Source organism: Hypanus sabinus, chromosome 17, assembly GCF_030144855.1.
Source record: "Hypanus sabinus isolate sHypSab1 chromosome 17, sHypSab1.hap1, whole genome shotgun sequence".
Lineage (NCBI taxonomy): Eukaryota > Metazoa > Chordata > Chondrichthyes > Myliobatiformes > Dasyatidae > Hypanus > Hypanus sabinus.
This window is the reverse complement of record NC_082722.1, coordinates 41,922,961-41,950,385: the sequence shown is the minus strand read 5'-3', so window position 1 is coordinate 41,950,385 and position 27,425 is coordinate 41,922,961. Positions and strand designations below refer to the sequence as shown.

The following is a 27,425-nucleotide window of genomic DNA, read 5'->3' as shown; positions in this document are numbered from 1 at the left end:
TCTGGATGAAGGGGTGGTAAATTGGATTAGTAAATATGCCGATGATACTAAGGTAGGAGGTGTTGTGGATAATGAGGTGGGTTTTCAGAGCTTGCAGGGAGATTTATGCCGGTTAGAAGAATGGGCTGAACGTTGGCAGATGGAGTTTAATGCTGAAAAGTGTGAGTTTCTACATTTTGGCAGGAATAATCCAAATAGAACATACAGGGTAAATGTTAGGGCATTGAGGAATGCAGAGGAACAGAGAGATCTAGGAATAACAGTGCATAGTTCCCTGAAGGTGGAGTCTCATGTAGATAGGGTGGTGAAGAAGGCTTTTGGAACGCTGGCCTTTATAAATCAAAGCATTGAGTACAGAAGTTGGGATGTAATGTTAAAATTGTACAAGGCATTGGTAAGGCCAGACTTGGAATATTGTGTACAGTTCTGGTCACCGAATGATAGGAAAGATATCAATAAATTAGGGAGAGTGCAGAGATGAGTTACCTGGGTTTCAGCACTTAAGTTACAGAGAAAGGTTGAACAAATTAGGTCTCTATTCATTGGAGCGTAGAAGGTTGAGGGGGGATTTGATCGAGGTATTTAAAATTTTGAGAAGGATAGATAGAGTTGACGTGAATAGGCTGTTGCCATTGAGAGTAGGGGAGATTCAAACGAGAGGACATGATTTGAGAATTAGGGGGCAGAAGTTTAAGGGAAACACGAGGGGGTATTTCTTTACTCAGAGAGTGATAGCTGTGTGGAATGAGCTTCCTGTAGAAGTAGTAGAGGCCGTTTCAGTTGTGTCATTTAAGGTAAAATTGGATAGGTATATGGACAGGAAAGGAGTGGAGGGTTATGGGCTGAGTGCGGGTAGGTGGGACTAGGTGAGATTAAGAGTTCGGCACGGACCAGGAGGGCTGAGATGGCCTGTTTCCGTGCTGTGATTGTTATATGTTATTGTTATGGTTATAATGTGGGAAATTGTGCCAGGTGTTAACCTATGATCCACACCCAAATCTGATAAATGACACCCACACTCTGGATACTTTCTGCATGCATTCCATCCAAACAACTTGTGATCTGCAACCTTGCACTTGTGTCGGGTATCTTCCCGAACCAGTTTAACCACTGTATCCAAATTAGGCTATGATTCTTTATTTCTTATCTTTCATCCAAAAAGAACAGAGGATATCAGAAAGAAAGGAATAGATGAATGAAGATAGAGATGAGAAAGAAAGGAAACCAAGCTCACAACGGAAAGATAAAAAGAAATAGAAAAGTTGTGAAATAAAGCTAATCAAAATTTGTGAGGAACAGCAGCATTCTGCGGACAGCGTCGTTGTGAATTCATTAGACAAATGTGATAGATATCTCACAAATAGACCACACATTCTTTGCTTATGGATGTAATTATCTCTCATTAATTGTTAAACACCTTAAGAATGTGAATGAGGTAAGTGTTTATCAATTACATATATATATGTGACCATTATAGGCAGTGAGTCACACACTGCTTTTTCCAGGCAGATTCATTGCTTGATACGTTCTCAAGCAAATAATTTTGGGGAAGAAAAATACGTCTTTATTGTAGTGTCTGTTCTTGGTATGATTAAATTAGTAGCAATAGTAAGATACTCCATCACAAAGAAATGAAAACTAAAGTAACCTGTGAATAATAGTTCTATAAATGCTTAATGATATGAAATATAAGGTATATTGATTACAACAATTCATAAAAAATGGCTAATGTCTAATGTTTTATATTGCAAGTGATAATATTAAAAATAAAGAAGATAATAAAAGAATTGAGTCAAGATTCACAACGAATAACACACATGACTTGTGGCGAGGGCTGCATACCATCACAGACTTCAAGACCAAACATCGTGGGGCCACCAACATTGCGGCCTCTCTCACAGATGAGCTCAATCACGTTTATACTCGGTTCAATGTAGCTAACTCCGAGCCTCTGAAGGAAGACACTGTTACAACTTGCAACCTGGTCGTCTCTGAGGATGAGGTATGCAGATGTTCCAAGGAGTGGACAGTCACAAGGCTGTGGGACTGGATGGTATCTCAGGACAAGTACTCAGGATGTGCACAGCATGCTGGCAGGTGTGTTTACTGACCTTTTTAATTTCTCCCTCTCCCAGTGTAGTGTGCTCTCCTGCTTCAAAACATCCACCATTGTCTCTGTACCAAAAATATCCAAGGTAACATGCCTAAACGACTGTCACACTCACATCAATAATAAGCAAATACTTTGAGAGACTGGTCAAGGATTACATCTGCAGCTTGCTACTACCCAAACTGGACCTGCTACAGTTCACCTACCGACGCAACTGATTGACAGACGACGCAATAGCCCTTGCTCTACGTACCGTTCCTGCACATCTGGAGAAGAAAGATGCTTACGTGAAAATGCTGTTCTTGGACTTCAGTTCAGCATTCAACACCATAGTTCCATCCAGGCTTAACATGAAGCTCAGAGACCTCGGCCTTCACCTTGCCCTGTGCAGCTGGATCCTGGACTTCCTGTCAGATCGCCAGCAGGAGGGAAGAGTGGGCTCCCTCACCTCCACCTCTTTGACTCTCAACAGAGGAGCCGCTCAGGGCTGTGATCTGAGTCCCTTCTTTTACTCCCTGTGTCCCATGACTATGTCACCACCCACAGCTCTAATCTGCTAATTAAATTTGCCAATGACGCTACTTTGGTTGATCTTATCTCAAACAATACTGAGGTGGCCTGCAGTCAAGTGATTTCTCTGACACAGGGGTGTCAAGAAAACAACCTGTCCCTCAATGTTGCAAAAACAAAGGAGCTGGTTGTGGATTACAGGAGGAATGGAGACGGGCTAAGCCTTATTGACATCAGTTGATCGGGGGTTGAGAGAGTGAATAGCTTTAAGTTCCTTGGCATTCACATCACTGAGGACCTCATGTGGTCTGTACTCAACGGCTGTGTGGTGAAAAAGGCACAACAGCACGTCTTTCACCTCAGATGGTTGAGGAACTTTGGAATGAGCCCCCAGATCCTAAGAACTTTCTACAGGGGCACAATTGAGAGCATCCTGACTGGCTGCATCACTGCCTGGTATGAGAACTGTACCTCCCTTAATTGCAGGATTCTGCAGAGAGTGGTGTGGACAGCCCAACACATTTGTAGTTGTGAACTTCCCACTATTCAGGACATTTACAGAGATAGGTGTGTAAAAAAAAAAGGCCCAGAGGATCATTGAGGACCCGAGTCAGCCCAAACACAAACTGTTCCAGCTGCTACCATCCAGGAAACGGTACCGCAGCATAAAAGCCAGGACCAGCAGGCTCCGGGACAGCTTCTTCCACCAGGCCATCAGAGTGATTAACTCACGTTGATTTGTGTGTACTCTATATTTCATTGACTGTTCTATTTATTGTAAATTATTATAAATTACTATGATTGTATATTGCACATTTAGATGGAGATGTAGCATAAAGATTTTTACTTATGTATGTGAAGGATGTAAGAAATAAAAACAATTCAAATCCGATTAAGTACAGCAGTATTGGAATTAATTCTGTAGATTTCTTTGAGTTCTTTGAGACTTCTGAGATATAAAGTTAATCTTGAAACTGCTAATAGTTTCTCCAGAAACCATTAACGCAAAAGAATTCCTTGCTGTTGACCTGTCATTTGCTGAACAATGACATTTTGATGTAAGGGTCAGGGTTAGTAAATTGTAGGCATGCTGTTGTCACCCACAGGTTCGGCCAGCATGCGTTTGTCTAGGGCAGGGGTCAGCAACCTTTACCACTGAAAGAGCCACTTGGACCCGTTTCCCACAGAAAAGAAAACACTGGGAGCCGCAAAACCCGTTTGACATTTAAAATGAAATAACACTGCATACAATGGTTTTTTTTTGCCTTTATGCTATGTGTAAACAAACTATAATGTGTTGCATTTATGAAATTGATGAACTCCTGCAGAGAAAACGAAATTACATTTCTGCATGCAACAAAAACATTTTGAACTCCGAAAAAAAAGACGTTGGGTTGAAGGTTACTTTTAAGTAAAATACTCAATGTCTATTTGAGTCCTTCTTGTATTTATGAAAAATGCTGAACTTAAATTTTCCGCCAGCAGCAAACCAAAAATAACGTCAGCCAGCTGTCAACCTGAAAAATAAAAGGACTATTTTAATGAACAATGAAAAAAATATGAATATAAGTAAAACAATAGGCAATTAAAATATTTATCATATTTGGTTAATTGGATTTCTGCTCCTGGACCTCAGCGCACAGCGTCTGCACATCAGGGCTGTATGACGTCACCTTCATCTTTACACAGGATCGCAAGCTGTCATCTGTGAGGCGTGCGCGATGTTTGTTTTTAATAAAGTTCATGTTGGAGAACACCTGCTCACATACATATGTGGATCCAAAGATCGACAGGACTCCAGGCGCATACTTTTTAATGTTTACATAAATGTCGGGGATAGCATTCCATGTTTCGAACACAAGTTTGTCTGGATTTGGGAGGTTTTCAGTATCACTCCATTTGTGATTCTGAGCAAGAACGGCCTTCTGACGGGCAACATCTTCAAGGTCTGCTGTCAAGCGTCTAAACTTGGACACCCATATGTCATTGTCGGGTATGTCGGCCAGTTCCATCTCAAGATCAGGTTTACTCACACCTGCCGTATTCAGTATTCAGTCGTATTCAGTAGAGATGAATTGATGCTTAGGGGAGTGACCGGGAAGGATAATGTGTTTTTTTTCCTCTCTGAACTCACAGAAGCGTTTCCCAAACGATGTTTGCATTGCGATGATTGCAGAATGTAAATTCTCCGAATTTATCATGTCGTGACCTTGTTTGAACTCTCTCAAATTGGGGAAGTGAGACAAAGTGCCTTTCTGTCAATCTCTGGCAAGCACTGTCAACTTGCGCTCGAATGCCAAAACATCCTCCAACATGTGGAGGGCTGTACGTCCTTTCCCCTGAAGAGCTGTGTTCAGCGTGTTCAGGTGCGCTGTCTTGTCTACCATGAAGTGTAGCTTTTCCAGCCCTTTGCTGCCCAGGAAAGTTTTCACTTCTTCCAGACACGCGACAAAGCGTTTCAGCACCTCCCCTCTGGACAGCCACCGGACTTTGTTGTGCAGCAGGAGATCAGAATATGCGCTTTCCAGCTCGTCCAGTAACTAACGGAATTGACGGTGATTTAAACTTTTTGCCATTATTTTATTGACAATCTGAATGACAACATCCATTACTTCTGTGCATTCCGGAGGAAATGTTTGAGCGCACAGTGCCTCTTGGTGCAAGATGCAGTGAAAAATCAGCAGCTTTCTGTCCAGCGACTTCTGCAGTAAAGCCACAATTCCCTTGTGCGTTCCCGTCATATTCGGTGCCCCATCAGTAGCTACTGACACCAGGTGGGTAGTCTTTATTCCTTTGGCTCTTAAACAATTCAAGACAGCCTCACAGATGTCCTCCCCCGGTGTTTGGTCTTTTAGAGGTATCAACTCAATCAGTTCTTCCTGTGGCCCGGCAGAGTTTACATACCGGCAGAACAGCGCTATTTGTTCAATATCACCTTTGTCTTTAGACTCGTCACAGGCAATCGAGTAGGCCACAGCTGAATTGATGTCTTTAATTTGCTGTCTTGTGATGTCTTCTGCCATTTTTATGGTTCTGTCTTTGACAGTCTTTGCAGAGAGGGGCATATCCCTGATTTTCTGCACAATTTCACTCTTGTTTTTAAAGTCCGTGAATAGATGTTCTGAAATCTTAATGAAAGATTCTTTTATATATTCACCATCTGTAAACTGCGTCCCGTGCCTGACTATTTCCTGAGCGGCAATATAAGTAGCGTATGTCGTTGGTTTTCCGGACTTCATCCATTGCTTGAAATGATTTTTGCTCAGATGAACCTTCCGCATCAGTTCCGAAACGGCTTTTTTTCTCTCATCTCCATCCGGATATTTTTGAGCAAAGGCTGCGTGTTTATTCTGGAAATGCCTTGCAACATTTGACTTTTTGTTGTTTGCTAGTTTCTCATTGCATATTAAGCATACTGGTAAACCAGTCTCGTCAACAGTGAAAGCAAATGAATCTGTCCACGTATCATTAAACGTTCTGTTTTCTTCAGTCACTTTTCTTTTTTTAGAATTCTCCATAGTTGGCCTACCTTGGATCGAAAAATTAAAGAAATCGCGCACTGACGGGTGTCAGGTATTGGCAGTGGTGACGTATATTAATAGCGATAAAAACACGTTGTAGCGGTGTGCTTACGCAGTCAGTAAACTGCAGTCGAATAACTTTGTTCGAACTAAACAGCCTTGCTTTTAAGCCTCCCACAACCTGGCCCCCATGGATGCGGATGCTGCAAAAGACACGTACTCACAAACCCCCGTAGGCTATCTCCCTTAGCCTGAACGCTGGCTAATTGTGAGCCGGTTCCAATGTGCCAGGAAATGGGTCGCCACAACGTCTTATTTAGATTGTACAAGATCACCATAATCTTCAAATTTAGAATTACATTTCAAAAACTAACAAACTAACATAAAATACATTTTAATTAAACACTGACCAATTATTTCCCAAAGCAACAGGGAGCCGCAGCACTGAGGTAAAAGAGTCGCATGTGGCTCCGGAGCCGCAGGTTGCCGACCCCCGGTCTAGGGGAAGACAGCCTCTGGCCCAGCCAAACTAAGAAATCTCATTTGTGTGGATGCTGCATGATATGTTGTCTGGTTACAATACTGAACCACAGAATATCAGACAGAACACCATATGCAATTAAATGATTGAACTTTATAAATCTTAATCTGACTATAGGGTTAGTAAAGAAAAGAAAATAGGGCCCATTTTAATGAAACAGTCTAATGAGCACGTTAGAGCTCACGGATTCGTCCATTTGTTCCCCATCGACTGCCTCAAAGCATCGCTGTCTGCTGGACCCTTGCTCCAGGTCTACTCCGTTCGCCAGTCTACCAACTCTCTCCACTGGTGTCTTCTCTCTTCATCTCTCGCTGAGAAAAGATTGTGAAATCCCTGCTCCCAGACCCACAAGAGAAAACAACATTCTTCTTATTGGCAAACATGAGGAAATCTGCAGATGCTGGAAATTCAAGCAACACACACAAAATGCTGATGGAATGCAGCAGGCCAGGCAGCATCTATAGGAAGAAGCACTGTCAACATTTCGGGCCGAGACCCTTCGTCACTTAGTCCTGATGAAGGGACTCGGCCTGAAACGTCGACAGTGCTTCTTCCTATAGATGCTGCCTGGCCTGTTGCGTTCCACCAGCATTTTGTGTGTGTTCCCTCTCATTGGCTAGCACACATTCCAAAGCCACCATTATCTCTAGTCATAACCCAAACATTGCTGCTAGCAGTGCCTTAGCAGTGAAACTTTACAGAAAGGCCATTACATTTACAGTAAAACATTACAGAGAGGTCATTACATTAGCAGTAAAACCTTACAACACATTACACAATGTTGACACTAGAAGCTTATGACACTTGCCCCAGGAATCCTCAGATTGTGTTGGCCATTGACACAAATAATGCATTTCGCTATATGGTTTGATGTACGTATAGCAAATAAAGCTGATCATGCAATCTTATTTTTTGTATTATGGTTCACCTTGCAAGATTAGTGCAGTCACAATACCTACAATGTTCCAAATCAGTTAACAGTGCATATTCTTTGCATTTACTTTCCTTTGTCAAATTTCATTTTCACAGCAGACTTTCTTCCACCTGTTTGAACAGAGTTATAATTAGCACCAGGTCTCTCACTATGGAGGTGCTGCAAGCAAGGTGTAAAGTTATTGTTTTGTTATGAACAATACAACTTCAACTATAACATTCTGAACGTGCAAATGTTAGGAAGTGGCTATTTCTGAACACCTAGTCCCGATATTCAAAGGCACTACCATTGCCAATTTCCCATAAAGTATACCCTGGGTGTCACTACTGATACTAAACTCATTTGTCCCAGCCTCATTAATGTCATGGCTCCATGAGCATCCAGCAGAAACTGACTTGCCTTCTGTCACAAAAAAACTTTTTTGTCATCCTTGACATATTATGAGTGTGTTGCGTACTCTCCATTTTCTTGAGTGTTGTCCAACAGCACTGTTTTAAAAAAAAAGTTGAAGATCATCCAAAATAAGGAAACCCGCTTAAATGGCATACCTAACCACCTGAACACTCATTCCCTTCACCAGCAATTCACCCGAGTTGCAGAGTTCTCAATTAACAAAATGCACTGCAGTTACTTGCCGGATTCCTCTGTGACTTCTGCAGTAAGAAAGGTGAGGACAAACTGGTGCTTAGAAAACTTCTCAATCCAGTTTTCCCTCAGAGTTCAAACATGACGGGGATGTGAGAAAGGGTCAAAGGGATCATTATACTTTAATGTTATTGGGATCCTGGAGTAAGTTCTGGAACAAGAAGATTACATTAAGAACCAACGGCCTAAACCAAGCTAGAGTGAATTTACATGCAGAGTAAATTGAGTATTAGAGTATTAAGTGAGCAGTCACAGCCAAGATTAATGGAAAGGTAGAGAGTAAAGAAGGGTGAAGTAAAATCAAGATAAGGAATAGGTGTGCCTGACATGAGCAGAAATGCTTTTCTCAGAAGTCTTTAGAACTTCCAGCCACAGAAGGCTGTGCATGATCCATCATTGTATTTTAGATGTTAAAAGGTAATGGATAATAAATACTGCAATCACAGCATTTAATGTTTTCTTAGATATGCAAATGTTGTTGTTGGAACGGAAAATAGCATTCATGCTTTTTCATTTAAGAATAATTATAAAGTATGAAAGAGCTTTAAATATATAATGACACCCCAGATGGCCTATCACCAATTCTACTACAGGTAAAGCCATGATGAAACATTTGTGAAGGGTGGCCCTATATACATTAATTGAAAACAAGTTTGTTTTGTTATTTTTTAACCAGTTAGATTGAAAGAAGGGGATCCTGCATTAATGTACATTTTCAGAAATACTGTAGTTCAATAAAGTATCTCGCAGATTATTTGTTAGAAAATTATTGCATTATATTACGCAAGACAGTGTAATAAAATAGCCAAGAGGAGGGAATTTTGCAATTACCATACATGAGGTCTTTAATTTCAGCGTGTTCTGTATCTTGATTTTTTTCTGCTTTGCTATAAAATTTCTCTTTCATTTCTAAATGGTTTCTACTTCATTTGGAAATTATGGCATTCTCTTTCTGTAAATTCCTTTTTCATGCATTGTCAAGTTCCTAAAGGAAGGATTCTATGAACACAGTTATACAATTGAAAATGCCACCTATAATCAAATGGCTTGCTGCTGTCACCAAGTATATCTTTTTGCCTTCATGAATAACCTCTTCAGCCAACACACACAAACTGCTGGAGGAACTCAGCAGACCAGGCAGCATCTATGGAAAAGAGTATAGTCAACATTACGGGCCGAGACCCTTTGGTATGACTGGGGAGAAAAGATGGGTAAATTTAAAAGGAGGGGGAAGGGGAGAGAGAAACATAAGGTGATGGATGAAACTGGGAGGTGGGGCAAAATAAAGAGTAGGGAAGTTGATTGGTGAAAGAGATACAGAGCTGCAGAAGGGGGAGTCGAATAGGAGAGTACAGAAGGCCATGGAAAAAAGAAAAGGGAGAAGTGGCACCAGAGGACTGTGATGATCAGGCAAGGAGATAATGTGAGCAGGACACCCCCCACCCCCCTTTTTTCTTTCTTCCATGGCCTTCTTTCCTCTCCTGTTAGATTTCCCCTTCTCCAGCCCTGTATCTCTTTCACCAATCAACTTCCCTGGTCTTTACTTCATCCTCTCCACCAGGTTTCACATATACTCCAACTCCTCACCTTTTCTCTCCAGGCCTGCTGTAGGGTCTTGGTCCGAAATACCGACTGTACTCTTGCATAGATGCTGCCTGGCCTGCTGAGTTTCTCCAGCATTTTGTGTCTGTTGCTTGGATTTCCAGCATCTGCAGATTTTCTCTTGTTTGAATAATCTCTTGCTTTGCAGTGAAGTAGGATTACTTACAATTTTATTAGCCTGTATCTGGTGCCTTGCCTTCATCATAATAGATACTTGGATCTAAATAAAAATCACATTTGTTTGATTTTTATACTATTTTAGCACATGTGAGTTGTAGGACCGTGGATCTGGTATAATGTTGGATACGTTAATAAAGCCAGTCGTGCTTGCATAGGGATTGTAAGGATTTGTGATTTACAGCTGTTACAGGGGTGGGAGGAACAGTGAGTAGTTTGGATGAGGAAAGCATTGCAAATTTGGGGTTGTAATGGCTTTTAAGGGTTTTGTTTTGATCTGAAAAGACTTGAGGATATTGTAGATGGCATTTCACAAAAATCGAGCAGCAAGTATTCAAGTAATTGGAATGGATTTGAAAATTTGGATTGTAGTCTGGGCAATATAGTATGTTGAGAGTTAATATTTAAGATTTGAGCTTGGAATTGGTGAGGACTTTTATAAGATTTTGGCTGCCATTCCTCGAAGTGTAAACCCTTGTTTGGTTCAGTTTCTATATAACTGACTGCTACTCTTTGAGTTTGAAGAGAGGTTTTCGAAATCCAGTAATCCCTTTGAAGCTGCTTTTCAATGAGAGAGATTGAAGTCAAAAACAGTAGTTTCCTTAAGCTATCAAAAAGCCTCTCTAATGATATTTTGCAACCAATAGGAATGTGTAATGGCTCTGGGCCTGTACTCACTGCAATTTAGATAACTATTAGGAACTAATACAGTTTAATATTACTGTGAAGGTATTAATAGTGTTCCTATTTGTTCTGTATTTCATTTAAATGCATAATTTGTTACTCAGTTAAATGGTAGTTTGTCTTTATTATTACCTTTTAACTATTTCCATGAAACTGGCTAAATAATTGGGGCAGCCACTTAATTGGGTCAAAATGTACTCTTCCTGATGTGTCCCAGTGAAGTCGAATCTACTGTGTAAGCTTCTTAATGTACAAAATCAAGCGTTTATGAAAGGATTTAAAATTTAGATTCTAAATTAACATGTTGACAACTGAAATATAACTCCCCTACAATTTCCAGATTCTTTAAGGTGATTTCTGACAGTGATAAGCATTTTGATCACTTTGCATTTGATTGCTATACTGGGCATCCAAGCTCTTTTAGTTCTCCATGCTTTCTTCTTTCCTGCCATTGAAAAAGTATATTTTCCATTTTCAGTTCTAAAGGTTGTAGCATGTTGCACAGCATATATCACTCACTCAAACCATCTATGTTCCGTTGTAATTTTGTGCGCTCATCAGCAATTTATTGCTCCTTTTACCTTGTTGCTCCTGTCAATGTGAATATGCAGTATATTCATTCATGTTATTGATATACATGTTGAAAAGATTAAGCACCACTACAAATCCCTGGACAATGCTGTCTTCACAATGCCAATCAGATTATCTTCCTTTCAGCTTTCTTTCAGCATGTTCTATGAGATTTCACCCTTTACTGTTGTTTCTCAAATAATTACTTATATGCAACTTTATAAAATGCTTCTGGTAATCACAATATGCAACATCTACATGTACTCTCTTATCCGTTATATTACTGGTTTCTTGGGAGTGTGGTTGGGGGGGGGGGGGGGAAGGTCAGCCAATTTAATCAACTTTTATTCAATCCAAATGCTCATTTACTCAAATTGCTTTAAATAGGTGGAAAGTTTCAAGCACAACCCAAGTCCATCAAACTGCCTGCATTCTGTGTTCAATGTCCACACAGGTGATGAACTGTTATCTTACGATGCCTACGGGCATCTTCAGGTAAGCTGATGCTATCTCACAATTCTGCTTCTTTTTACAAATAAGTAAACATTGTTATTAGAGGTTTGCCCCAGCTGTAAAATAGTCGACTGACTGATTTGGTAAAATGTCATAGATCTTGTTTGTTGCTTTTCCCTCCAGATTGATGCTGTGTCTTTGTTCTTGCTGTATTTGGTGGAGATGATTTCCTCAGGATTACAGATTATCTACAATACGGATGAGGTACTGTTAAGAGACAAATACATTAAAACAAATGACCAACTTGATTTTCAAAAAATGTTGAAGTTAGTTTGAAGTACTATTGAAAATATATTCACTATGGGGCTCCCAACATACAGTTTGGCGTAGTAGTTAGAATGAAGGAATGTGAAGAAGCTGTGGGGTTGTAGCCTTGCAGAGAGAGGAATATGGGTCCATTAATGTGCCAGGTACTAAGGGTCTCAGCATGATCAGGATGTCAGGGTGGGTCAAATTGTGGGAAAATCAAAGAGTTGGGAAAGGTAATATATTAGAGAGATATTGTCCATAGGCCTAAATGGCTTGTATACGTGGAATAGCTAGCATTTTAAAAGCAAGGTTGTCTCAACAGTAACCAGTAATGGTCATTGTGATCTGATATCCAGAGTAATACCGGAAATTGAAACTTACTGCATTTATCCTATTGAATTCTCTAAGAATTTCAAAATTTTCAAACAACCCCCAAGCCAGGAGTTGCTGGTTTGAATTTTTTGGTGGTATGAACTAGTGTTTTCATAAGGAAAGAGTTAAGTGTGATTCCTACTTGATATATGCTGAAATATAAGATACCAAATAGTGCTTTATTATTGGAAAGTACTGGGGTAGGAGCTATTTTTGAGTTTTGAAGGGACCTCAAAATGAATAAATAAGAGCACTTTCTTTGCACAAGGAGGATTTGTCTCGCAGGCAGGCTCATGATTAGTGCTACACTAAGAATTGGAGATAGAAACAAGAACATCAAGAGAGAGTGAGAGAAGGCTGTGTGAAAGTTTGTTGGATCTCTGGTTCCCTCCAGCAATACACAGATCGCCATAGTGCTGACAACTTTGAAATTAATCCTTGATCTGCAATGAATGTTACCCTCGAAAGGATTGCTGCTGCATTTGAAGATGGCCCTTCTCACAATTTTATTATATTGAATAGAACTAAAATGAGTAAAAAATCTGTTTTGATTATTGATAATTAAATGTCTTTTAAGAGTTATTAGTGTATGCGTAAAAAAATTGAGCGGGATAAATAGAGCATTAATAGAAGATGTTTGGTTCATTATGCCTGAGTATTCTTTGATGGACATATGTAACAAACTCTATTCCTTTTCTCTTTCTCTGCAGTCTTAGAGTGTTTGGCAGTTATATCCAGAAAATAGAAAGTATTTACAGTAACACTTTTTAAAGTACCTGATAAACCTGTGGGCATCAGCTTGTCAGCCATACATTCCAAATTTTAATCTCTCATTACATCAAAAAAAACTTTCCTTCTGTTTGAACCTTACGGATCACTTAAAATGTTGCTTGCGTGATCATCTGAACAGAGAGACCTTCCATTTTTATTTCAGCTTTAACGTGGAACAAATGTATATTAAAAAGGGTGATATAGATGCAAAAGGTATTCCTCACAGAAGAATATATCTGGGCAATTTGTCCACATTCTTGGTGAACTAGATGGGTTTAAAGACGAATAGAAGCTGGAAGATGGAATTTCAGAGCTTAGGGCTTGATAGTTGTATCCATGGTAACCAGTAGCAGAGTAAATAACTTCAGCAATGTACAGAATACTGAAGTAATAATAATGCAGTGTTCTTGTGGTTTGTAGAGTTGGAGGTGGTTCTAGAAATTAGAAGTTCAAAAGTTCAAAGTACATTTATTATCAAAGCATGTATACCAAATGCAACCTTGAGATTCCTCTCCTTATAGGCAGCCACAAAAGAAAGAAACCCAAGAGCCTCAGTTCAGTTCAGAGACAAGTAAACCTTGTGAAGTAGCGAGCTGAACCAGCCCGTCTCTCACCTCCAGCCCCGACACCAGAAAGTGAGAATTGAGGTCATTAAGTAATACGAAACAAGATGTTGAGGGACCAAGTGACAGTATAGCCCAACAACTGCAAGATGACTAGAGAAGACACTTTACTGCAAGTTTAGATATCGACAGCAGCACTTTGGATTACTATGGGCTTATGTTAGGTAGAACATTGAAAATTGACCAGATGAACAATGGCATAGTCGAGTCTAGAGGTTACTAAAATATGAGTGTTTAATGCATGGCTGGAATGGGGTGAGTTTGTGGGGACAGAGCTACATAATTTTGTTAATGGAGCTGCATAAAAATTTAAAAATAGGACCAGGAGATTGTTTATTTAGACCCACAAGCCCATTCTGTTATTTACCAAGATAATACCAGATCTATGCACCACCATATTCCCTGTTGGGTAGAAAATTTCAAAGATCCACTATCCTCTGAATGAAAAGAAATCCTTTCAGTTTTAGATGGTCATTTCCTTGTTTTGATACTTCTACTATTTTTGAATTTATCTTGATGGCATTTTGAATAGCCGTACACACTATTTCCTTGTTTAACAGACCTGGCATCTAAGAACTAGTTGGGTAAATCTTCACTAACTCCCTCTGTAACAAAGAGACCAAAATTGCACACAGTAGGCTACCCAGGACCTAGACCTCAATACCTCTTTGTGTAGCTGGAACCTTGATTTCTTCTATTACAAACTCCATTCAGTTTGGATTGGAAATAGCACTTCCTCCACAATAACCATCAGCACAAGTGCACCACAGGGCTGTATGCTTAGCCCCCTGCTCTACTCACTTAATACTTAGGACTCTGAGGGTAAGTACAGCTCCAATGCTGTATTTAAGTTTGTTGACGACACCTTTGGAATCGGCATATAGGAGAGTGATTGAAAATGCGGCTGTGTGATACCACAATAACAACTGCTCACTCCATATCCGCAAGACCAAGGACCTGATTATTGACTAGAGCAGGAGGAAACTGGAAGTTCATGAGCCTTCCTCATCAGGATCAGAGACAGGGTGCTATTACGAAGTAAGCACAGCAGTGCCTCTACCTTTTTTAGAAGTTTGTGAAGATTCCTAATATCATCTAAATATTTAACATACTTCCATAGATGTGCAGTGAAGAGATGATTGACTGGTTAAACCTGTGCTTGGTATGGAAACACCAATGTCCTTGAATGGAAAAATCTACAGAAGTACTGGATACTGCCCAATCCATCAAGGGTAACGCCCTCCCCACAATTTACTACGTCCACACAGACTGCTGTCACAGGAAAGCAGCATCCATCATCAAGGACTCCCACCATCCAAACTATGCTCTCTTCTCAGTGCTGCCATCAAGAAGGAAGTACAAGAGCCTCAAGGATCAGTTATTACCCCTCAACTATCATTCTCTTGAACCAGAAGGGATAGCTTCACCCAACTTCACTCACCCCAATGCTGATCTCTTTCCACAACCTATGGACTCTCTTTCAATGACACCACAGAGGAAACCACTGCTCTCCAAAAAAAAACATTGTTGTACATCTCAAGTTAAAGTCGCCTGGATGTTCCACAGTGCTTCTGGGACAATGTTTTATGGACAGATGAGACAAAAGTTGAACTTTATGGCTGAAATGTACACCACTATGTTTGGTAAAAAAAGGGCACTGCACACCAACACCAAAACCTGATCCCAATTGTAAAACACAGTGGAAAGAGCATTATGGTTTTGGGCTGCTTTGCTGCCTCCAGGCCAGGACAGCTTGCAATTGTTAAGGAAATGAATTCAAAATTTTGTTAAGACCTTTTACAGGAGAATGTCAGGGTAGCACACCTGAAGCTTAATATAAGTTGGATAATGCAAAAAGACAATGATCCGAAACAGAAGAGTAAATCAACAACAGAATGGTTTAAAAAAAAGAAAATTTGTGTTTTGGAATGGTTAGTTCAGCAGAGTCCTGACCTTAACCCAATTGAGATGCTGTGGCAGGACCTGAAGAAGGCTGTTCCTGCAAGATATCCCAGAAATATTGATGAACTGAAACAGTTTTGTATGGAGGAATGGTCTAAAATTCATCCTTGCCATCATGCAAGTCTGATCAGTAGCTGCAGGAAATGTTTGGTGGAGGTTATTGCTGCTATAGGAGGTTCTACCAGTTATCAAATACAAGGGTTCACATACTTTTTCCAGCCTGGACTATGAATGACTAAATAATGATTTCAATCAAGACATGAAAAGTACAATTGTTCATGTGTTATTATATTAGGCAGATTGTGTTTGTCTATTATTGTGACTGAGATGAAGATCAGACCACTTTTTATGAGTAATTACTGCAGAAAACCAAGTCATTGTAAAGGGTTCACAAGCTTTTTCTTGCAACTGTAACTACCATATAAATTTTATGGAAAGAGCAATCATTCTTTCATGATGCTCGTTCTTTCCAAGAGTCTGTTTTACAATAAGGGTTATAAATTAATCCTTCCACATTGAATAAAATATATTCCCTTTTCTTCCTCTATATATTTATTTTGATTTTCTGACTTCCACTTCAAGCTTTCTTTTTAACACTCTCTTCTGACTCTCTTTTCAGATTCCCATTCCCAACTAAGCTAATTTAAACTTGCTCCTAAAGTGGTCATAAGCTTATCTTGGTGAAACATAACACCATGGCCGAAAATAGTCTGGCTCAGTTTCAGATATCTGGCAGGGAGAGAAATGGAAATGTTGGTCAGAGTATTGATTTTCCTGCAGAGGCAAAAGACAATGGTCAAAAAATTCATTTGGAGGAATATTTTGCTGCTATAGTCTTAGATCTCTGCCAGCAGTGAAAGGTCAAAACGCAGTATTGAGAGACGGAGCCAAGTGTCATCAGTGTTACTTGGAAGCATAAATTAAGCAGAAAGCTTTTGTATTATAGGCAGGTCAGGCAACATCTGTAGAGAGGTGCAGATTTCCAGCACCTGCAGTAATTATCTTGTAAAAATATGACCCCTGATATGTTGTTGGATGATATTACCGAAGATACTGACATAGAGGGGCCAAAGAAACAATGCTTGTAGACATCAGACCTCTGTTGCAGGTATGGGAAGGGAAATTATTGCAAATAATTTGCTGTCGGAGAATTGTTTCAATATTGTGGTGGGAGCAGAAGATACCTGAATATGCAATGTGAAAAAAGCAAATAGGCCTCAAAATGTTGAAGGATTTCCAACAGAAAAAGGAGGTTACAGTATGCAAGATTAAAGGAATCAAGAATATAATTTTTGTTGAGCCAAAAGCTGAATGCAGATTTGAAGGGAATTCAATCCAGTGGAAATAATTTCCCTTGTTAACACCATTAAAACTCTTCATTGTTTTAAATAATTCCATCTAATGTCCTTTTAATCTTCTCTCATGTATATAGAGAACAATTCCAACTTATTTAATCTCCGTGATTTAATCTTATTCCTGGAACTATCCTAGTAAATCAGTTCTGTATCCTGTCCAAAGTCTTCATGACTTGCCTAAGTTGTGAAACATTGTATTGAACATCATATTCCAGTTTAGGCTGAAATCTGAAAACTTTGAAGTCATGTCCTGTATTCCAATGCCAATGGTGAAGTGAACAGTAATACTGAGATCATTTGTATTTTCATGTCCGTGAAATATTCATATTTGCTTCTTTAAGAGCTGGACTCAAGGAAATCTCTGATTTCTTTCCTTACATTAACAACTCCATCAATTATATGTAGTGGTGCAGAGCAATATACCTAATTGGATGAGTTTTTCTTAAAGCAGAGTAATTATAGTTTTGAAATAGAAGCATTATTAGATATTTTATGTGTGTGTGTGTGTGTATATATGGGTGGTGCATATGTGTATTTTTTCCTCAATCTTGGGTCCTCTACCGGTGGTCTGGGAGCCTGAGGGTTCAGCGCAGTATTCTTGCTGTTCATAGTAGTGCATTCTTCTGGACTGAGATCTCAGATGGTGTTCCAGGATTTGTTGGAGTCACTCTCTCAGTCCAGGTGTCACAGCTCCAAGTGCTTCTGTCACTACTGGGATTACTGTGGCTTTAACCTTCCACGTCTGTTTTATCTGCTCTTTCAAGTCCTGGTATTTCTCCATCTTCTTATATTCTTTCATCCTGATGTTACTGTCATTTGGGATTGTCACATCTATTGCTATTGCTTTCTTCTGTTCCTTGTCCAATATTGCTCTCTGGTTGGTTGGCCAGTTCCTGTTGATCAGTCTGTATTTGGGAGCCCTATAGATGCTCAACTACCTTCTCAGGTGTTTTCTATTTGGAGGTGGATGTGCAAATACGTACAAAAGAAAATGAAAAAGGACATTCATCATGGAAAAATAGATACCTCTGAATTTATAGATAACAAGTAATTAATAAAATTCGACAGTATGTAAGTAGTAAAAATATAGATAACAAAATTAGGAGCAGAAGGCTAAATGGACCCTTGACCCCTTATTTGCCGTTTAATGAATAGATAGTTGAATTTGTGCTTCTTCATCTGTATTACAGATCTCAAATTTGTGTGTATATAATGACTGAACCAACGCTCCCTCTTTTTTTTACAGCTGCATGAACCAACCATAGTTCTGAGCAGGAAATTTTTACACTGCTTGAAAACTGCATGGCACTTTAAATGTTTTTTTTGTATTATGCATATACTGAATATTTAGAATGAAAATTGAAAAATTGCATTCTTTTGATTTTATTTAGTAATTGAAGGGTATAATGACTGCAATACACATAGAAAGTCTGTAACATTTTGTAAACTTTTTCTAGCTGCATCCAGTTCCAGGTGTGTGACAACAAAGGCTATGTGCGCCGGAGCATTTCAGTTACTGTGTGGCCGTGTGCCCATTCAGCTTGGACTGAACTTACGCTTCTTCTGGCATAAAAATTCTTTGAGTGGAGAAGTATTTCTTCATCTCAGTCCCAAATGCCTTTCATTCTGATATTGTAGATGCTGGATGATTCAGACAGGGAAAACAGCAAATCCATTATCTATCCTGTTAACACCTCCAGAAAAAAAAATCATTTTATAAGCTCTAATCTCCTAGTACACTCTATTTATATTCTTTTTCTTAATGTTCTCAATGTACAAGTTAATGTACTGAATTTTTGTTCCTAATGGTGAGTACAGATTTAGGTTCAGATTCAAAAGCTGTGTAGGTATAACAGCCCAAAAGTCCTTTATAATAGGAACAAAATTATATGGTTTCAGAACTTCTTTTTACTTTTCTGATTTCTTGCTTGTATCCAGAATTAACATTCAAATTATTTTTAAACAGGAATTCTCGGTTCATTCTGAATATCAGCAATCACTCTCACCTTTTAGAAAAGATAGCAGCTTTTCCAAATTTCCTACTTCGAAATATAGAAATCTACAGCACATTACAGGCCCCTTGGCCCAAAATGTTGTGCCAGCTACCTAGAATATCCATACCGCATAGCCCTCTCTTTTTCTAATCTCAATGTACCCATCTAAGAGTCCCTTAAAAAAACCCTATTGTATCCACCTCTACCACCTTCGCTGGCAGTGCATTCCTGGCACCCACCACTCTGTGAGAAAAATTTACCCCTGACATCCCCCTTGTATACTTCCAAGGACCTTCAAACTATGCCCTCTCATGTTAGCCATTTCAGCCCTGGGACAAAGCCTCTGACTAGACACGATCAATGCCTCTCATCATCTTATACAACTCTATCAGGTTGCCTCCCAACCTCCATCGCTCCAAGGAGAAAAGGCCAAATTCATCTCAATCTATTCTCATAAGGCGTGCTCTCTAATCCAGGAAACATCCTTGTAACTCTCCTGTGCACGGACTCTATAATATCCACATCCTTCCTGTGGCGAGGTGAACTCAGTACTCCACGTGGGGTTTAACTAAGATCTTGTATAGCTGTAACAATGTAGATAATTGCAAACTTCCCCAAAGTAGCTCATACAGGCAGTCCCCAAGTTACGAACATCTGACTTACAAACAACTCGTACTTACTAACTGCCTGCCATAAAGCCTATTATATTAAAAATTTGTTGGTGTCCACTATTTTAAGTTGGATCACGTTGCCGTTAACACTGTGTTGAGTGTGTAACTTTGTATTTGTCTTAAAGTTTTCTTAGCAAGATTCACTCTGACCCCCCTTTTCCAGTCAGCAACACCCCCACTTGTCCCATTTAATTTGTCCCCAGTGCGGGTGGACTTTAGGACCCGCCGCCCAGGGCTGCTGCTGAATCCACAGTGTTTCTTATCCATTGACGGAAAGCGATAACGATTGAAAATAGAGTGGAGGTAATAAAGCGATCGGAAAGAGGTGAAACGCCATCAGTCATTGGAAAAGTGTTAGGCTACAGTTGGTCAACGATTGGAACAATTTTAAAGGATAAAGTGAGAATAATGGAGCATATGAAAGGCCCTGACCTGATGAAAGTTACAATTATTACTAAGCACCGCAGTGGTTTAATTATTGAAATATATACGTTTCTTAAGTGTTTTATATTCATAGAAAGTTAAAATATATACTGTATACTAAGACAAATATTTGACTAACTGACGCTAAATAATACCAGATGTATCTGTTCTGACTTATGTACAAATACGACTTAAAGACAGACTCAGGAACAGAACTCGTTTGTAACCCGGGGACTGCCTGTACAACAATTCTTTGACTTTCTTTTTTTATACTTACCTGTTTTGATACATTTCAGGTGATCTGACCTTGTTCTATTCTTTATTACTTTGAGTTTATCCAAAACTCCTTTGAGTATATCCAAACAGCCATGGAAAGCCAGTTCCCCATCACGTGTCTGCTTGTAGATCTGTATGAGGTCTCATTTAGTTAATTGTTTTTAATATTTTGACTGTTTTCAAATCACTACTATTTGCTGTATTTTTTCTGAGTTCTCAGTGTCTTACCTAATTTTGATTTCTTACTTATACCATGAGTTGCTTGATACAACTTTGGTGGCTATGCCTTCATTACCAAGGACCTAATCTCTGGAATTCTTTAAATCTCCCCTTCCTTATTCATTGACCAAACACTTCAATGTTTGTCCTAATGTTACGTGGATCAGCATTAACTCTTTTTTGATAAAGCTCTAGTGATATGTCTTAGGGTGCTTTTTTTTTAACCCAATGTACTATGGAAAGGTAAGATTTTGTTGTTGTATTCAATGTGCCATTTTTATATCCTGCATCCTCCTCACTACCTACATAGCAATTGAACTTTATACCGCATGAATCTTGGATATATTACACAGTCCTTTTTCATTGTAAAAGGCAGTAAATAATTATTTTCTATTTTGGGACAGTGCAGAAGTGTAGCAGTTAGTTAAGTGCTTAACTAAGATCGGGGTTTGATTCCCACTGCTGTCTATAAGGAGTTAGTACATTCTGTCTGTGACCACTTGGACTTCTTCCAGCTGTTCTGGTTTCTTCCCCCAGTTCGAAGGCATACTGTTAGGGTTAATGAATTGTGAGCATGGTAAGTTGGTGCCTGAAGTATGGCGACACTTGTGGGCTCCCCGGCACTGTGCTCAATGATTTGCCACAAATGAAGAGTTTTACTGTACGTTTTGATGTATATGTGACAAATAAAGGAACAAATTTTGCATCCTTTCACTGGTTACACAATGCTGCTATTTATTCCTTTTTTGTTTCTGATTCATTAATGAGTTTTCTTTGCTTATTATTTTGTGTCATTTAAAAAAAAATCGGCTCCCTATCCAATTTGTTTGAAAATCTAAAATGCACTGGATTTTGCAGACTGCAGTAAACAATAGTAGTTGCTACTGACCTTGACTAGATACAGCAATCTCTGTGTTATGGACTTTCCCTTAAGCTATTAGACATTAATGAAAGAGATTCCTTACATTCTGCAGCTGTAAACCATTAAACTGGTTGAGTAGCTTTTCAAAAGATTATCACAAACAACAAACCAGGAAAAAGAATCCCTATTTCCAATTAGTATTTTATTTCATGCTCTGTAAAATGTTTATAGATTGGAACATATACATATTAATATTGAAGCTGAAATATCATGAATAAACATTATTAGTTATCTGATGGGATAATAATACATATTCATAACATTTAATTTTAAGGACCAAAGATTTTTCTATAAAGTATTTATGACTTAGCGTGTCATTAAAATGTCATCCAGACATAATTCAAGGGGACAAAGTATTTTCAGGGTATTTTACAATTAAGCTAGTTCATAAATACCGCCATTTTCTATAACTGGACAGTCTCAAGTCTGCTGAATCATTTTTTTAAACTTTCTTTTGCCAAGTTGCATATTAATAATAGTAGATTTTAGCTGTTTACACTCCACAGATGTCTGCTACTGTTCATTGTTCTCTCTCTGTCTTATTCTTGAATGATACCTTAGTTTTACTATCTTCGTTCGTATGGGATTGCTCTGAAATCTAAATCCATGGATTCAATATTTCCACACTCTCGGATTTAGATCATCAGATATTGGTATAATTAATAGTTTTCAATATACTTTCTTAAACAACAAATTTCACAACATAGGTGAGTGAAAATAATCCTGATTCTGATTTGCATTTATCAGGCATGTTTAAAAGTTATCATTTGTGGTCTCCCAAGACCTAACAATTTTTAGTTCATTCTTTGTGGTTTATACTGTAAAAGCACTTGCAAAATAGCTATTAGTAATTTTGCTATTCCCTCATTCAGAAGCAGAATCAGGTTTATTATCACTGGTATGTGTCGTGAAATTTGTTAACTTAGCAGCAATACGTGATAAATTTAGAAAGAAAAAAACAAATAAGTAAATCAATTACAGGAAGTATATAAACGAGAAAATCTGCAGATACTGGAAATTCAAGCAATGCACAAAAAATTCTGCAGGAACTCCACAGGCCAGGCAGCATCTATGGAAAAGAGTACGGTCAACATTTCAGGGCAAGTCCCTTCAACGTATCTGGAATATGGAAGACAAATGTTTTGTTCTATTGATGGTTAATAGGATATTAACTCAAATGGAAATGTACAGGCTCTTGTCCATTTAGCAAAGTCACCTCATTAGCAATGCTGAAGATACAATTTTGTTTGAGTGAGAAAGAGCATGTTATACATAGAATAGAAAATTATGCATAAGAGAAATCTGAAGAGCCATAAGCTCTGGAGAGTTACAATAGAGGGAAAAAGATTTAAAGGCATCAGAGGGACTAATGAGGCATCTCAAATCTTAATCAGAATTGTCTGTAGCCAGAAATACAAGGCACTAAGATTAGGTGAAGTGAATTTGAGTGTACACATTTGAACAGACATTGGCCTTTTATCATCTGATAACAGAGATGGTTGATACAATTATGATGGGCATGGTGAATTTGTCAATTTTTGATACACACAATATGCAGAATGGTCGGCCCTCCTTATCCGCGAGTTTCGCAAGCGCGAATTCAACCAACCATGAATCGAGAAAACCTGGAAGTGCTCTTCCAGCACTTGTTGTTCGAGCATGTACAGACTTTTTTTCCTGTCATTATTCCCTAAGCAATGCAGTATAGCAACTATTTACATACCATTTACATTGTATTAGGTATTATAAGTAATGTGGAGATGATTTAAAGTATACAGAAGGACGTGCGTAGGTTATCGTGGATTGAGATCAGAAAAAATCAGAAGTTCTCTTACTAAGTAAGTCGGAACAGTTACATTCAGTATTATTTAGCATCAGTCAAACATTTGTCAGAAAATAGTATATATTTTACCTTTCTTTGCATATAAAACACTTAAGAAATGTATGTATTTTAGTAATTAAACCACTGCTTTGCTTAGTAATAATTGTAGCTTTCATTGGGGCAGGGCCTTTCTCACTTTATCCTTTAAAATTGTTCCGATTGTTGACGGACTGTAGCCCAATGCTTTTCCAATGACCAATGGCGTTTCACCTCTTTCCGATCACTTTATTATTTCTACTTTATTTTCAATCGTGATCATGATTATTTTCGTGAACAGAAACACTGCGGATTCAGGGCTCCTCCAGGTCCTAAAGACCACCACTCTGAGACAGGTTAAGTAAGATTGGGGGTTCCGCTGGGTCCTGAAGTCCACTGCACTAAAACAGGTTTAATAAGGGATTTGAGCATCCGTGTTTTTTCGTATTCGCGAGGGATTGGTTCCAGGACCCCTCGCGGATAAGGAGGGCCGCCATGCGACAGTAAGAATAGGAAGAGAATGAGGAGGAGGATAAATGCGTGGCTGAGGGATTATGAAACACAACCACATACGGTATGGTGCTTACTGAATCATGTGCTTCAATATTAACGTCTGACTGAAAAGCTAGCTCAGTATTTGACCACTATAAGTGACATTTGAATTCAGATTTTTAAAATTTTTTTATGCAATATAGGCATCATGGTGGAGCTAGCGTTTACTATTCATTCGTAAATTGCTATTGGAAAGATGGTGATGAGATGTTGCCTAGAACCAGTAAAGTTTGTAATACTGGATTGGTTATTCTAGTATGTAAACTCACTACTGCTGAATCCTGGTTTGGAATCCTGGTGTTTTTATGAACCTGCTTCTCTTCTTCTGGGTGGTAGAAGTTGCAGGTTTGGGAGATGTATTAACTGTCTGACAAATTAAGATGCTCTACACTGTTTGCAATTGCAGATTTTTTTTGTTGTGATGTATATAGGCAAGTGCAGAATGATTTAGCTCTTAAATTTCAATTTTCCTTTGTGGGTGTTTGAATGGAAACTGGAGACAAAATAAAAATATTTGTAAACAATTTATGGAAAGACTTTGCATAAAAGTGCCAGTATCAAGTACAAAATGAAGGAAAAAATAATCCAAGTTATGGTATCATGATATTCAACTTTGCTTGATTAAGCAAAATAGGCAAGTGAGTTAGGAAGGACTTCTCTTAAATATTTAAGGGGGCCAAGAAGCATTGTGGTGTAGTCAGATCTAAAATAATTATTGAATGCTGTCAGCATATGCTCAGTTGTGTTTTTTTTTAAATAGGTATCTTTCATTCAAAATCTTGTTTTCTGTGTGGAAAGAAGTTACCGTAGACCAGATTATGGTATGTGGGAAAGAGGAAGCAAGTACAATAATGGGAGCACTGAACTACACTCAAGGTAGGGCTTTGCACTTGATTGCTATTGCACAGTAATTTTTAATAACTAATATGTTGACCAAATGCAAAACTAAAATAGTAAATTACTCAATCTACTATAATGAACAATTACAATTTTATAAGCAGCATTAAGTATGTAATTTTGTTTTCATTGGTAACTCCAGTTTTGTTTCTATTGTAAAAATCTTGATTTCATTCTGTGGTTTTAAGAATATTAGGGAGCCCTGGTAAAACCTAAGTCTGTAGGCATCGATGCAGATACCTAGAGATAGGTATGAGTTCAGAAATCAGTCATTTCAGCACCAGGATATTGCTGTGGAGTTTCTTTAGGACAGTGCCATTGACTAAGTTGTCTTCAACTTCTTCATCAATGAACTTCCCTACCTGAGGTCAGAAATGAAAATGCACCAAATGTTCACTTCTCATAACTTCTCAGAAAATGACACAGTCCATGCTATGGAAGTGCTGGTCAAAAGCCATATCCATGAAAGTAGATTCTGATTACCTGCCCTTAGTAATGGTGGCACCATTAAATTTTAAAACAAAAACACCCTGTATGATTACTCTTCACTAGAGTCTCAACTGTACTGGACATACAAATTCTGTTCATAAGATGGACTTCCCAAATCTTTTCCACTTTCTATAGGGTACAAATTAGTACGATGGAATATTGTCCATATGTGTTTGTGAGGACAGCTATAACATCATGCAGAATCCCCATGAAAGGTGTTAATTTCTTCCACCACCTGCGCACTGAAGCTCAACATGTATCACCTACACAGTACATTGTTGGCAACTGGAACTACTCTGTCAGCACCTTTTAAACCCATCCAGAAGGATAGAGAAAGCAGGTACATGAGAAAACCATCATCATGTTTCCCTTTCAATTTGCCTCCCATCTGACTTGAAAGTATGTTGCCATTTCTTCTTTACTACTAGCTCCGAATAATGAAACTCCTCACCCAAGAACACGATTGGAGTTCTTTTATCACCCACATCCTAATACAATGAATTATAATGTAGCATTACTAACAAATTCTGCGGAGAAAACAGCATGCAATGTAAGGTGAAAATGTAATTACTTATTGCACATATGACGCGTGTTACACAACCACTTGGACAACGATGTTCAGGAACTGCAATGTATTGATCTTGACTTTCAAAATAAATTGGACAGGCAAGCAAGGTTAAAAGAAAAAATGCAGGATGTGGGGGGGAAAGGTGAGGCAATTTAGCCATCTGCACGATACTCCATATAATAGACTGTAAGACCACAAGACATAGAAGCAGAAGTTGGTCAGTCAACTCATTGAGTCTGTTCCACCATCCCATCATGGCTGATTTACTATCCCCTTCAACCCCATTCTCCCCATAACTTTGGTACTCTGACTAATCCAGAAAATATCTGCTTCCTCTTAAATGATCCCCAATGACTTCCATTGAATTCCACTGGTTCACTACCCTCTGGCTAAAGAAATGCCTCCGTATCTCTGTACTAAATGGACATCCCTCTATTTTGATGCTGTACCTTCAGGTCCTAGACTCCCCTACTATAGCAAACATCCTCCCCACATCCACTCTACAGGCAGTTCAATATTCAATATTCAGTAGGTTTCAATGAGATCCCCCCCCCCCTCATTCTTCTAAACTCCAGTGAATACAGAGCCAGAACCATCAAACACTCCTCATACACGAGGAAATCTGCAGATGCTGGAAATTCAAACAACACACACAAAATGCTGGTGGAATGCAGCAGGCCGGGCAGCATCTATAGGGAGAAGCACTGATGATGTTTCAGGCCGAGATCCTTCGTCAGGACTAACTGAAAGGAAAGATAGTAAGAGATTTGAAAGTAGAAGGGGGAGGGGAAATGCAAAATGAGGAGGTGGAGTGAAGCTGAGAGCCAGAAAGGTGATTGACAAAAGGGATACAGAGCTGGAGAAGGGAAAGGATCATGGGACGGGAGGCCTGGGGAGAAAGAAAGAGGGAGGGGAGCACCAGAGGGAGATGGAGAACAGGCAGAGTGGTGGGCAGAAAGAGAGAAAAATAAAGGGGGGGGGGAACTAAATATTATCAGGGATGGGGTAAGAAGGGGAGGAGGGGCATTAATGAAAGTTAGAGAGTCAATGTTTATGCCATCAGGTTGGAGGCTACGCAGCTGGTATATTTCTGATATGGCAAGTACAGAAATCGTACATTGCTTTTCCACACCTACAATGAGTTTCAAGCGAAGTTTAAGAGAACAGTGGGCTAGCAAAAAATGAGGTGATTACTTGATCATTATAATCAGTTATGAGGATCAAATGCTTATAATATGTAAATTCATTTCTTGCATAAAGCTTGTAATCTCTCAGCTTGCTACCAAGCACGCAAACCGCCCCCCCCCGAACAACCACTTTTATCTTTATTGGCCTCTTTGGGAACCACTGCTTAACATGCATTAATTTATCATGCTGGGATTTGTTAGCATTTTTCTGAATTTTTCTGCACTCTTCC

The 27,425-nt window shown here is 39.0% G+C and overlaps 1 protein-coding gene across 4 annotated transcripts in view; it reads left to right on the top strand.

Moving 5' to 3' along the window:
• Positions 1–27,425, top strand: part of phkb (phosphorylase kinase, beta) — a 291,164-nt gene that overhangs the window by 64,571 nt on the left and 199,168 nt on the right. For all 4 annotated transcript variants that reach the window (XM_059992920.1, XM_059992921.1, XM_059992919.1 and 1 more), the window contains 3 exons: positions 11,682–11,789; positions 11,931–12,011; positions 24,815–24,930. In XM_059992920.1, coding sequence (XP_059848903.1) covers positions 11,682–11,789; positions 11,931–12,011; positions 24,815–24,930 — 305 coding nt within the window. The remainder of the gene's footprint in view (positions 1–11,681; positions 11,790–11,930; positions 12,012–24,814; positions 24,931–27,425) is intronic.